The sequence below is a fragment of the Lates calcarifer genome, linkage group LG23, assembly GCF_001640805.2.
Source record: "Lates calcarifer isolate ASB-BC8 linkage group LG23, TLL_Latcal_v3, whole genome shotgun sequence".
Taxonomy (NCBI): domain Eukaryota; kingdom Metazoa; phylum Chordata; class Actinopteri; family Centropomidae; genus Lates; species Lates calcarifer.
Genome location: NC_066855.1, coordinates 13,896,374 through 13,910,980, shown reverse-complemented (window position 1 = coordinate 13,910,980; position 14,607 = coordinate 13,896,374). Strand labels below are relative to the sequence as shown.

The 14,607-nt window shown below is 41.5% G+C and overlaps 1 protein-coding gene across 20 annotated transcripts in view; it reads right to left on the bottom strand.

The window, feature by feature from the left end:
* LOC108882939 (calcium/calmodulin-dependent protein kinase type II subunit gamma) overlaps positions 1 to 14,607 on the bottom strand; it is a 34,718-nt gene that overhangs the window by 17,706 nt on the left and 2,405 nt on the right. For all 20 annotated transcript variants that reach the window (XM_018675741.2, XM_018675763.2, XM_018675772.2 and 17 more), the window contains exons 2-9: positions 14,502 to 14,596; positions 8,103 to 8,162; positions 4,453 to 4,507; positions 4,216 to 4,281; positions 2,356 to 2,428; positions 1,051 to 1,153; positions 491 to 574; positions 12 to 106 (exon numbers count right to left, since the gene is read on the bottom strand). In XM_018675741.2, the coding sequence (XP_018531257.1) occupies positions 12 to 106; positions 491 to 574; positions 1,051 to 1,153; positions 2,356 to 2,428; positions 4,216 to 4,281; positions 4,453 to 4,507; positions 8,103 to 8,162; positions 14,502 to 14,596 (631 nt within the window). The remainder of the gene's footprint in view (positions 1 to 11; positions 107 to 490; positions 575 to 1,050; positions 1,154 to 2,355; positions 2,429 to 4,215; positions 4,282 to 4,452; positions 4,508 to 8,102; positions 8,163 to 14,501; positions 14,597 to 14,607) is intronic.

The following is a 14,607-nucleotide window of genomic DNA, read 5'->3' as shown; positions in this document are numbered from 1 at the left end:
AGCACACTTACATCATATGCCCCAGCTTTGATCTGCTGATAGAGTTTGTGCTGATCTTCATCCCAGAATGGAGGATATCCCACTAACAAGATATAGAGAATAACACCTGACAGAAAACAAAGTCAGAGAGAGTGAATGAGAAAGATCATGTTTGAATACCAGCATCAGTTTTCATTCAAATTAGACAAAGCCATTTAAACTATTTAAGCAAATTTCATAACAAGCAAACTCAATGTGTTTCACATTACGACAAAAAAATGCTTTGTTATAATGTCTATTTAGAAGAGCCTGGTTATGTGAGGTTGAAGTCTTTTCTCTGACAGGGTTTCTGGATTATCCTGCCTTGGTTTCACTATCCCATTTACTTTCTGAAAAGAAAGGCCGTGGGATTGGTTAATTTGACTACAGACAAAACATGGCAGTCTGGTGTTTGTTCCCAACCACTGCAAAGTCCAGAGCTAACTGCCCAAAGGTGAAGCTCAAGACTCACCACAAGCCCATATGTCCACAGGCTTGCCGTAGGGGTCCTTCCTCAGGACTTCAGGTGAGAGATAGCCAGGGGTGCCTGCAAACCCTGCCCGACAGAAAAAGACAAGAGGACATAATTAACTGATGGCTTTTATTAAAATTCTGATACAAGCTATTTTTGTACTGTTATGTGAATGGCTCAGATGATAGTGACCTGCTGGACTCAAACGCAAGACCAGATTATGAAAGTGTAGAGTCACAAGCAAATGCCCATTAATCATCTCGTCCCTGCTGAAGAGTCAGCCAAACGCTGGCAGCTCGGCTGTTAGCCAAGACACAATGACCTAAGCATGAACTGGAAAGTGCCTGTGAGCCTCTTAAGCAATGCTCACACAAATATTCTTTGGCTTCCGAGTGGGCGGGCGGCTGTACATCTACACAGACACACTGTATATGAAAGAGCAGTGATTCGTTTGCTTAAGTGTAAAAACTCTCCAGTGCTTAACACCCAGACAGAATAACAGATCAGGTAATGGATCCAGCACATTTGATATGTGTGTGTCACTGTTTGTGTTGTCTTACCAAACCAAGCCTGCTGGTCTCCCTGCACTTCAATAGCAAGGCCAAAGTCTGCCAGCTTCACTGCAGCTCCCTTCATCTTACTGGCCAACAACAGGTTCTCAGGCTGAGAGAGAGAGAGACAAACACACACATGGTGAAGCAGAATGTTGGACAGGAGATCAAGACAGTGAGAGACAGATAGTGACAGGCACTTCTCAGTAAAGCTTTTTTTCTCAGAAATATTTATATTTGATGTGTTCGACACAGCTTGTGTGGGGGAGGGGTAAAGGTGTGAGAAAGCAATGGAGAGACGGAGGAGGAAGGGAGAGGATGGGTGGTTGAGAATCTCCACAAATGCCTTATATGGGCATGGGTTCGTAGCCATAGAAACCACTCGGGAGTCATTTAGGCAGCACTGCAGACTGCATGCTAAATGGAAAGTGTACTTAGTGAGAGGCAGCGTGTGTGGCAGCGTTCTAAATGGCCGTTGTTTGGGCAGTAGGACATAAAGGGCCGCAGTAAAAGCCCACTCAGGATAAAAGGCCAACAAATCAGACAGGCAGTGCTCGAGGTAATAGCGTTATTCTCCGACAGAGCGCGCAAACACACATACAAAAGCCGCCTACACATGTCTGAGACATCCCTTGAGATTGTTTTTTCCACACATTGCAGTCTCTGCTTGAAAAGGTACAGTTCAATACCTGTTAATATTGTCCTTCCTGCCAGGATTATTACCATCACCTTAAAGTGGGTTAAGAAAGAAAACTGCTGTCTTCCTCCACTCTTTGCATTTGAGCCTATCAGCAATTTGGGACGACTCAAGCCCCTCCCCCCGGCTGCTCCATGGGTGGTGTGATGTCACATGGGTTGTCCTGGCAACTCCTGAGGTTCATTTATGCCTTCACCTCTCTCATAATAGACCCCCTTCAGAACAGTACAAAGTGTGTATGTGTGCATGTTCATACACGTATGTGCTGTTCAAGTCCTTGTCTTTTCCTTGCCAAAGGTGAGAGACAAACCTCTCCACGTGATCATGACTCACCATCTCTGCGCTCAACACGAACATGCCTGCATGCATGTACACACGTACACACACACAGACACATAGAGTTGTGGTCAAGGACAGACAAGCTGACAGATCTGAGAACAGGGTAAAAACAGCAGATAGGAGAGAGACGCAGGGGAAAAATAAAAGGGATGGAAGCTGAAATGCAGCAAGAGAGAGAGAGAGAGAGATGGAGCAATCGAGAGCCATCTGTGTGTTGCCATGGCCACGAGCAGAGGTGTGTGAGTGTGTGGTTGTCACGGCAACGGGCAGCCACTCACCTTGAGGTCTCTGTGCACAATATCATGCTGGTGGATATGATTGACACTCTCCAAGATCTGACTAATGCAATGACTACGGAGAGAGAAAAGGGGACAAACAGAGAAAAACGTGTCAGTCACTGCCCATCATTACAAAATAAAACATCACATATACTCCACTGATTTGTCTGTCATGTGCTTTATTGAAGCCTGGTGGATTGTGGTGTGGTTCCAAAACTGAGGCATTTCATTGCAAGACTTTTCAAACCATCATCAGGTAGAAAAACCTGACATCACTCTTGATCACTATATGATTAATAACAAGAACTATCGTACATTTTAAGGTTAGACTGACCAAATGCTATTAATATGTTTTTGACACACTAAGATATGAACTTAAGATGACTTAAATCTGGAAAAAAAAAAAAACCTTAAAATGTGCAATGTAGACAGGAAATTCATCGCCATCTATTCTGATAACTGCTTAATCGTTTAAGGTGTTTTCCAAGCAAAAACATTAAATTGTACATCGTCACAGCTTCTTAAATCAGAGAATTTTTAAACTCCTGTGTTTTATTTCATTGTAAATTAAATATATTTGGGTTTTTGACCATTAGTAGAACAACAAAAGCTTTATGAACATGTTACTGTGGGCTTGCGATATGCATTTTTTGTAAGTTTTTGACATTTAAGATACCAAACCGTTAACTGAGAAAATAATAATTTGATTGACTGATAATGAAAATAGGTAGTAGGATGCCAAAAGAATGTAAAACTGAAAAATCACCTCCATTACAGTCTAAATGAGTGGATGTGGAAGCTAACAGTAAGTTGCACAACAAATATTTACTATACAAGCACTATTATTTTTCAAAGACATTATCCAGGTTCTGTAGTTTAAACAATCAATGCTAAGAAACTCGTGTGGGAGGCCTTACACCACATAGTCAATAAATCTCTATCCTGGTAGCAATTTAAATAATGGGGGCGTCAATTCAGCTGCCACTAATACCATTGCCATTATTTCTCAATTCTGGCCAGTGAGCATGTTTTCACACCATCCTGGTGAGTGTGTTGGCTCATAATGAGACTCTTCCTATGAGCCAGTACCCAACCACCTTATTACTGTCCTACACACTGTGGTGTCAGGCTCCACGATTCCACTCTGTGAGGCTCATATTCATGTCATGTCTGTAGAAAAGGTTAATGGGTCAGAGGTCGGGCCCGGCTTGAGAGAGTGTGGCTGAGGCTTAATCCATGTGGGCTTCATTTGTGTGCGTGTGTTTCCAAAACCCCCTATGAGTATGAACAGACAAAGACCCGATAATCCAATTGTACAACAGACTTCATAAGCTGCAGACCACACAGCCAGAGGGAAAAAAGAAGGGGAACTCAGAGAAGGAGGAAGTAAAGAGGGAGGAGAGAAAGTGTAAATGTCACAATGTCAACAAAATGTCAGAAAAATCAAGAAAAATGCCCGATACAATTTCACAGAAGCTAAGGTGACATCTTAAAATTGTCTGTTTCATAAATCGAATTTACAGTGCCATAAAACATAGAAAAGACATAGAAATGTAGGCAAACAGCAAACCTGGAAGCCCGAACCAACAAATTTTGGGCATTTTCGCCTGACATTAAATGGAGGAGGAAGATGTAGAGTGATGCATGTGGCCAAAAAAAGGGAGACAACTATATCGATGCACCTCTTGATGGAGGGGGGTGCATTCGCTGACAAGAATACAAGCGAACCAATTACATCCACCACCGTGTGCTTGTGTGTTCACAGTGAGTTTTCATATATTTAATGGGATTAAGCTGTATGTTTGCAGCAGAGTTCATGTGCATATAAATGTGCGCAGCAGATCCATATGAGGCGCTTACCTGGCATCAGCCTCACTGTAGTACTCCCTGGCTACAATGTCTTCAAAAAGCTCTCCTCCTGTCACCCTGGGAGGTGGGGAGGGAAGGAAGGAAAGAAAAGAAAGATAGAAGAAAATGAGGAGGGAAGGAAAAAAGGAGGAGATGGAAAGAAGTTGTTAGCATACACAAACAAACCGCAGTCACATGCATGGATAAAATGTCACTGTGTGTGTGTGTGTGTGTACAGAATATACTCACAGGTCAAAGACTAGGTAATGAAAGCCTTCCTCTGAAATGCTGTCATGGAGTCTCACTGCAACAGAGAGGGTGGGCAGTGAGACAGATATAACAACAGGAATCAAGCAAAGGAAATAAAGATTTGCTGTTTTGTTTAACCATTACCCCTCCCCATAAACTGAGGCAAAATCAACCAACCATCGACCAAGGCAGAGCCCGAGAAACTATGGCTGTGACGTATACATTTTTTCCCCTTACCACTGTGATTTGTCAGCATATCCAGTGGTTAGGGAAACAACCACTGTTTAATTAAACCCCACATGTTGATTACTGAAGCTGAGTAAGGGTGTTGGGAATACCTTTTGTTTGGGGCCAAATTACCAGCAGTTTTAAAAATGATTCCTTGTAACAAACACTCCTAACATGCCAAATTTTTCTACAGCTGGGATATCAGTGCTATAGAACAGCATTAGCAATTGTGATTGTAGGCTGTTATGCAGCTAAGAGGGAGTGGTATTCCGCACAAGAGGAAGAGGTATTTCATTCATAAGTGACGTGTTGGAGGTTTGATGCTCTTCAGGCTGTAGTACCAGTCCGTCACATGCACATATTCTTCATAATCAGCTTATAACAGCCATTTTTTCTTTTAACAGTCCTCTCTGGAATACTTAAACTTATCTGCTGATGAAAAAGTGCATCAAAATGTGAATGTAGAGTTATTTTTAGTGCAGAGATAAACAGGAGGAGTGGGAGATAGAATTAGAATTAGAATGCCCTTTATTGTCATTATATTGTACATTATACGAGATTGGAGAGCTCCTCCTTTTCAGTGCAAACATACAAAATAGAATATAACTATATATAAAAAGATATTTAAAAAAACAGCACAACTCTATATACAATGAGATATAAGTGTGAATGTGAATGTATTGCACAGGTGTGTTGTAGATAGAGAGGGGTGTGACATACAACAAAGGCTTCTGGCTAGAATCAAATCAGGGCTTGTGGTTATATGGTTTGTAGCTCAATTAGGCTTCTAAAACACCCAAATATAAGGGTATTTTGCTCTAACCAGTCAGTAGTTACTGGTGTATCTGTTCTGTTTACAGTAGACATGGCAGCAGCAGTAATGATTGCTGAGCAGTTAACTCAACATTTTTCACACTGATCGGAAAAATATGCAGATTTATTGTTACTGTAAGTGCGCTTACAGCAACTTGTACAGCTATGTTTTTGTGGCACTGGCACAGCAAATTGCACAAAAAAATAAACTGCTTAATAAAATATACATAAAAAATAATAATTAAAAAACAAAAACAAAAAAACAAAAGTGCTTATGACCACTAATGTTTCCTGATTATTGATGGAGATATTGAGAGTGGCTGATTGAGAACAGAAAAAATAAAGTGGTGATTACAGTAATGAGCTCATATAACCATGATACTGCGGTTATGCTGTAACCATCTCAGCCCTTCTGTCAACGTAACTTAACAGCAGCAGAATGACAAAGCAGAATCAGGGCAGCATGAGCCAGGCGTTAGAGAACGGGCCTGAGATACAGCTTAGGTTTAACATCAGGGGAGCCACAGTTATCGTTATGTAAAATGAATATCAGTTGTATAATAAGATGAAGTAGGATGGCCCTGCAGCAAGAAACAAGAGCGACTGCTCTTTCCTCCTCCTCCCATCTTCTCACTCTCCCTCCATCTGTCTCCTACTCCTCCTGCTTTCGTCTCTCCATCTGTCTCTTTTTTGTGCCCTCTTTTGTCCAAAGTTTGAATGCATAGGATGCCAAAATATGTCAAAAAGAAGAGAAAGGACAAAAAAAGAAGAAAAAAATCTATACGGAGGGGGGAAGAGAAGAGTAGAAAGTAGGCAAGGGGCAAATCAGTGCCTGGGGGGACTGACAGAAAACTGGGACACGAGAAAAAGAGAAATAACAAGGAGTGCAGTGGGAAAGGTGTCATTGATTTTGTCATTTTCCCCCTTTGTGCCCTTTAACACCCGTCTCCCCTGGACATCTCCATTAGAGCTGCACAATGCTTTTTAGTTTTTCCATCATCAGACTGTTAAGGGCTGAGATATCAGAAAGGTAAAGAGTCGTAAAACCAGAAAGTAAAGGAAAGCAGAGGACATTTCTCACATTCCTCAGCAGACAGAGCAGAAATCTGTTCTCGACACAGTCGGCAAGAGGAAGCTTCAAGCTAACCCACTGTCAACTCTCATTCTGACTGGGATCACTTATGTTGTGTTTTAAGGCAACACTAGTGACGTCATCTGCATATCTTTCTGGCACAACAACTGCACGACTGACTTGAACAAGACTCACAAAATTCTAACCAAAGCTAGCAGTCCTGAGTTGTTAGCATCTTGATACCAGTTAAAAGAGGTGATAAAAAGAAAATTAAATTAAAATACCAGCGACAACACAGTGATGCCAGCCATCAGCTCTGCTGCACAACAGAATCGGCACCATTTCTTTGGAGTCTCCAAACTAAATATACATAGGTTTACATGCCTACTAATATACTGATCTAATATAACAGTAGGTTGGCCATCTGTCTTCAGCATTAACTCCAGGGAAAAAAAAAGATTGTTAATACATGAGAGGAATCACTTTGCTTATCACGTTCATTATGACAGACAGACGTCATACATTTTTTGCACAACCATGTGTCCACTCTAGGTTTAAAACAAGGCCTCTAACAAACAGAGAGACAGCTATAACCACAGCAGCATAATGAATAGTGAGTGTGCCTTTACATTAATTGAAAGAAACCTTGTTAATTATCTTTAGTTTCTGTTATTACCGACAGGATTCTTGAATGTAAATAGCTTTTACACCACCAGTGCAGCACATTTTCTACTCATGAACTCGATAATTGGAGATTAAAAAGTATTTTCACTGTTGTCTTCTAAATCCACACACTATTAATTAGCTCAATAATGCAACATTTTGGTCACATCCAGCTATTCGTGCATGAAATTCCTTTTTTCAGCTATTTCTTTGCAAAAACTAGTTCATGGAAAAGTGAGTCAGTCGTTAACCAGCTTTGGTTATATTGTTCAGGTGTCTGAGCCACTTCTTGACATGTGAGTCACTGTAATGTCTCTACTGAATTACTTTTCTTCTCCTTTTGCATTTCAAAATTATCCTGTGGACTAGGATTCTTGGTGTCATCCTCCATGTAAATAGCTTGTAAAAAAATCAAAATCATCATGCACTTTATTTTTCTGATTTAAACACTTTTGTCACTTGATACTTGTGTCACAGAGGCACCTGTGCAGCACTGATTTACAGAGATTATATCAGAAATCCGATTTCTTTGCTAACAAATTAGTCAGCTAGTATATGTGGCTTTCTTGATGCCAGGATAAAAGTTTATCCTGGTTCTGTAAACAGATTAGGTTGCTTACATCTGCATTCCAAAAACCCCATAAGAATCGAACTATAACTCTACATCTTAACAATCTTAAATCTTAGTAGCTTCCAACATGTTACTACTTCTTATGAACAATACTTGGGAATTAGATTCTCTATATTAGCATTAGCCTAAAATTTAACAACAGCACATGTATTGGTAAAGTCAAATGAAGAATTTTAATCTTTGGGTGTGAGCAACAATATAGAATCACATATCACGTGTTTGATCTTGTGTACAAACACTCACCGATGTTGGGGTGCTTCAGAAGACGGCAGATACGAGCCTCTCTCTCAAGCTTCTGATGGTCTGAGGAGAGAAAGGTCACAGTTTAGACAAGTTACAATCTCAGAGAAAGATTTTGTACGACATTCGCTTGCCAAACACTGCCTTCAATGCCTGATTAAAACAGCAGATCAATAGAAAAGATAATAAGATTGTTAACAAATTAATTCAAGTCAAGGATTTTATGACCACTCAGTGCTGCAAGAGGTAGACAAAATAACTGAAACAATTAATACTGTGTTGGTCACTAAAGTATTCTTTCAGTGTATGCCATTTTATTGATTTATTTATTGATATTTCGTCTTTAATAGGTTACGGCAGAGATTCAAACAGAGATGGTGGGCCAGGGGGAGAAAGACGTGCATGCAGCCAAAATTGAAATTAGGTCATTGTGGTTAAATGGTATGGCTCAAAACCACTAGGCCACCAGATGCCACATATGCACCAACTTGAAAAAACTCATACACAGTAGTGTTTTCAACAAAATGTCTTTCAGTTCATGACGGTGGTCTACCTGAAGTGTGGCATGTCTTCATGACTTCAGAGTTCTGTTCCTCCCAAATAAAAACTACGAAAACGACTGAAATTACCGCTTTGCCCTAAAAACTTGCTAACATAGTAAGACTTCCGTGGTTTTCTTTGTCACAAACAAAGCAAATTGTGCATTTAAATACTTGTACGACAAGTATTTAAATGTAAATATTTAAGGAAGGATTTGTTTTTGTATACCTGAATGCAAATACTTTAGGCCATGGCGCCAACCTATTAGTAATACATTTGTTCAAGCGGAGCGGCAGCATTTGCTTCTGAAAGGTAACAGTCACAGGGAGAGCTCCACTGATCTCATGTGTGGTTTTATTTAAGGTTATTAAACTGTGTGTGCAGATTAATGAGGCTGTGTGTAGTAATGGGTGCATGAGTTAGCACGTGCATGCGTGTGTGTATGTGTTTGTGTGTGTGTAAAGGGGTTAGTGTGAAGCCCGGACCAGTTATAGAACATTGCAGTGTTTGCACTTCTGGCTGGGAGGGGATGCTACCAAGAAAACACACGCCTCACGTCCAGAGCAACATCCTTGTTTGAAGATTTTACTAAATCCTGGAGCAGTGTGTGCACATGTGTGTTTGTACGGTGCTTAAACCACATGACACAGTGACACTACTCCCATCACATTGAGAGGGTGTATCAACAACCATGCAGATGAGGTCAGAGGTCACTTGGGGTAACTAGCGAATCCCAGTGTGACTCAGTGTGTGGATATATGCGTGTTATCACTGTGGTGAAGCCAGCTCAACCTCACAGCTCCATAGCGAGTACACCACACCTCTCGCTCTCTCGCTCTCTCCCTCTCTCTCACACACACACACACACAGCAGCCCAACTAAGATTTGCATTCATTTTACCAGTGCAGCAACAGCCTCAGATAAAATTCACATGCTGTTGCTGAGCAATCAACTATCACCTTACCTAACTGCTCTCCCACAAATGCGATACAGTAACTACAGGCATAATATACGAGCACTTTATTATAAAAAGCAGAGTCACTTTCTGAATCCTTCGACTGTTATACCCACCCTTTCTTTGCCTGGTTTTCTCTAACTTGTTGCTGACTTAGACAGGCATTGAAGCTGCCATCAGGGGTTGCAAAGCTCCGTCTTCTGTGCTCTAACACGGTGCTACCATCTCCACGTCTACCTTTCTCTACGCTCCCTGCCGTCCCCCTGCAGGTATAGATTTCCCCTCATCTGAGAGAAAGCGAGTGAATAAGGGAGAGACCTGAACCTCCTAATTACACCAGTGACGCAGGACGGAGGGACAGACAGAGAGAAGGAGGGAGGATTACATGGAACGTCCATTTGCTAGAAGAGGATCACAGCCTCCCTGTGTGTGTGTGTATGTGTGTGTGTTTGTGCATAGCTGACTACCCTGGTGCAGTGTCACTGCAGCACTCACTAATTCATTCAATCTCCTTATTTGTTGGTGCGAGAGTGTGTGGTAGAAGAAGACAGGAAAGAGAGGGCTGGAGGGTAATTACTGGCACTTCCTGCTGCTCTCTAATTGGCCATCTGCTTTGCCATGGGGCGGACCCACAGCCATCTTACATCAGCTGAGGAGGATGGAGAGGACCCAACACACTCACATACATGTCCCTCACTCTGCCACACACACTAAGCTGACAGTCTGACTGAAGGCTTGAGGATTCAGTTCAATCTGTTTCAGGCACATTTACATCCAAGCTGTTAGGACGGGGAAACACTGACAAAATCAAACGCCACTTTATTTTTGACAGCGTGCCTCAATAGCTGTACAGCTGAATAGAGTACAGGTGTTTTCAGAGGATATTTAACAAATATGGCACGATACTACATTTTAATTCCTTGATGAACAGCACAGAATATATGGATAGCAGCACAAAGCTTAGTTTTTCCCCTTTAATATCTCTCGAGATGTTAAAAAACTGTTCACTTTGTCTTTAATAGCCATTGAACAAATGTGTTTCTTATGTTTTGCTTTTGCAGGCAGGAAGCTGCTTTCACTGCCTTACTTAAGTAGTATAAGACTGGCTATTACTTCTGCACAAATATCACATGATACTTCTTCGTAGTGAGGAATATAAGATGCTTTACAAAAAAAAAACGTTTTCCTATTGAACAAAATAAGCCAAACTTCACAATTCTCAATACACAAGGGATCTATTTTGTCTTAATCCAAAGCAATTAAGCAGAATCAGACTAAGCTACAAACATATTTTCGTTCATGGTTTCATGTGACTACTGATAAAATCAGGTGACAAGTTGCTATTTGTCTTGCTGACAGTTTCCCCAATGTGTGGCTATACAATTCTCAATAACATTCTCAATACATAACACTAATACTTAGGTACATCCCTATTTTTTTCACACAGGAAATGCCCTTCTAAATCTATTACTGCAAAACATCTCATACAGTATTTCAGCTATGTCATGATATAATAACCACTTTAGCCAATACAGTCTCAAACATACAATATCAATTTCACCCTCAGCACCACCCGAACGTTTGTTTAATGGGCTAATTGGGAGAATAGTCCCACCCACCCATTTTGGCAGTAACATATGCTGAAGGCAAAAGTCATGACGTGATGTCTGGGCTAGCCTCTGTTCCACTATCTTCAGTAATTCAATGCACACTCTCATTCAGGAGTTTTTTTTCAATGGTCTTTCTGAAAAATTAAGCATGTTACTGCGGTTTAGATCCCATATCTTTAGACAGATCGCCATTCACCACAGCAGCTGCTATAAGAAATCAAACCCTTTTTGATTTTACTCAAATTATACGTGGATTACTTTGTGACCGCAAATCTACAGCTCCCATGAGCTCAGGTACTAAACTTACCAATTCTCTCTCCTAAGGCTACATTTACAGTTTTTTAGCTGTTACCTTTGCTGTCTAAAAACTTTTATAAAGTGTGCTCTTTCCTGTCTGAGCTAACCTTGACCCCTTGACTGGCTTTTTCATCAAGTTTGTTAATGGTTGCTAAAAAACAGAAAATGTTGAATAACAATATTAGATTGTTTTATAAAACATCACCGCCCTTCTCTAGACATATGCAGTGAGCAACATGACCTACTGTCCCAAGGATGTACTTTTAATTTTTAGTGCAGTTACACATATCTGTTTTTCATGCGTATAGCTAGGTGGCTAGCTTCTCAGGAAGATGCTGTCCCCATTCTTAATCCCAAATACAAAGCTTTCATTAGTAAGCTGTTTCTCCATCCATGGGAAAATAGTCACCAATGACTACAAAACCAAACCCATCTGAATCATTGCACAAATCAGAGATGCAGGCGGTGATTCAGAGGTTTGAACTCTGGTAATACTCAGGTCAAACAATGGCTGAGTCTTCATGGTTTGGCAACAATAATTATGAAACAGACCTGAGCTGAAGGAGGTGAGCTCGGAAGTAACAGGAAGGATTTTTGGAAATTGCTGATCAATAAATAATATTAGTTAAGGAGCACAACTTAAATTATTTTCACTGGGACAATCATACAGCCTCAGGACATAGAATGTAGGGCACTGAAAAAATGTTGAGGAGGAGAAGTATTAGGGTAGTGCATTAAAGTGGATAGTCTATCTCACTCTGAGTCTCTCTCACACAAACACAGTGTTGCAGCAGACAATGCAGCAGCCATCCACTTCTACAGTCACTTCACTCATCAACAACAAAATAAAACAGAGCATTCATTCTGCGCAGTGAAAATTGTATCACACCAACGCAGCAATTTGTGTACTGCCTTTAAAACTAATATTATTTATAGAGTTTTATAATGTATTTTTATGTAACACTACAAATGAAATGGCATTAAAGACTCAGGGTGAGAATCAGGTTTATGCTTTTGTGAGTGTGGGTGTGTATTGTGTACACTGCTGCCCACTTGCATCCACCTCCAGCTGCCTGTAGGCTGGACTATCCCACAGCCAACGACCCACATCCATCCCTGATCTCCCTCTCTCCCTCCCTCACTTCCTTCCTTCTTTCGTTTCCTTCCTTCCTCTCCCTCTCTGCCCCCCCCCCCCCCCTTCCCTTCCTCCTCTTCCCCCTCCTCCCCCTCCTCCTCAGATTACTGCAGTGTTTACCAGAGCTTTGAGAGACTTACCCACCAGGCCACGCGTGAGGTCACACTTGCCCCATCGGGCTAAAAAAAAACCACCCAAATCCTACCGGGCAAGCTGCCTGCTCACGCACCGGCTGCCTCTGTGTGTGGATGTTGTGGTTTGTGTGCGTGTAGGTGCATGTTGCGTCAGCCGCCGCGGCCTACTGCGACTCTTCTCCTAGCACAAAATCCTCTTGTTCCCTCCTTCGCTCACCCTACAGTGTCTCGTTCTCTGTCTTATTTCACCTTACTCCCCTCGTGTGGAGTGTCACTGATCTCCTCGCAAGACTATACTGTTAAAATTCTCCTCCTCCTCCTCCTCTCCTGGCCAGCTTTCTTCTCCCCTGGCAAACACACACGTATACACAAGCCTACATTGTACTCCCTGCCTCAGTGAAGAGCCAACAGTTTTCTGCTGAGCCCTTACTTTTCCTCGGTGGGACATTAATACCAGGATCTGCCCTATGTGGACACTTGATGGCAGGGATAGAACAATAACAGCATTACAACACACTCACAGATGCTTCACAATACAGACATGCTCTATTAGCATTACTCTCTGCTCTCTCTGTCTCTGTCTGTCTCACACACACAAATGCAACAGAGCAAACAGGGAGGCGCCTATGGAATCCGTGGGGTCTTAGTGGTTGACGAGATACATTTATCATAAGTGGATTAGCCTCAATACAAACCAATCCCCCATTGCAGAAAGACAAGAGAAAGGCAATGAGGGGAGAGAGGCAAGCGGAGAAAGAGAGGCACAGAGGTAATGAGAGAGTGCGTAGGTAAGGAGAACAAAGGAAGCCAGGTGTGTGTGAATGTCAGGAAGGAGCACAGGCCTAATTTGTCAGATACAAAAAAAAAGAGAAAGCAATTAAGTATCTCAGTCTGAAGCTGGGGGGAGGTTCTGACACACTGACATAAGCTCACGTCATCGTTACGCAGCACGCCACACCAGGCATGTGCACGTGGGCGTGGATCTATGCAGAGATGCACATGTAACGCAACAATTAAATTCAGGAGTGGACTGTGGAGCTATGTGAAAACACCAAGGCAACAATTACAAACAAGATAACAGATGAGAAAAACCCTTTGTGTCCTGCCAGCTCTTATTGCTTTATTTCAGTCCTGTGTATGCCCTAACCATGAAAAGTTCCTCAGAAATTTAGATCAATTCACTGTACAGTGGTTGTTTAATGATACCACAGAGGAGTGATTGAGAGTTATTCAATACAGTGTTTATAAAGAGGGTCATTAAACCATCAAGAAGTTGTAGATAAAAACTCCCCACAGACACAGTGATTGAATAAAAGATTTCATCTGCTATTTGAATCATGGGAATCTTGTTTATATGCATTCTCTCCAATAAGGCTGGATGATATGATGAGACAACTGACATGAACCAGTAGAGATTTTGCTACATAATACCAGGGTAGTTATACCCTCAATATGTCTGTTAGGTAAAAGCGGACAAAGCAGCAACTCAGTCAGCTGAACTGCTTAATGTCAATACTGAATTTACAGGATTTCTGTGTCGATAGGATAAGGTACCTTCATTTAGTTCACTGGATTAGCCCCAAACACAATTATTTTCTCTATGAACTGCTTCTCAAAAGAATTTGCAGAAACTTTATTGCATACTTACATCGATACTTTCCAATATGCATCACAAACAAAGCAAACATGCACATATCAGGGTGTGTGAGCGTGCGTGGTGTGTTACCGTACCTCTTGCAGACAGCTTCTTAGTGTTGATGATTTTTGCAGCATATTCCTGTCCTGATGACTTCTTTACACACCTACGCACCACTGAAAAAGCTCCCCTAAGAAGAAA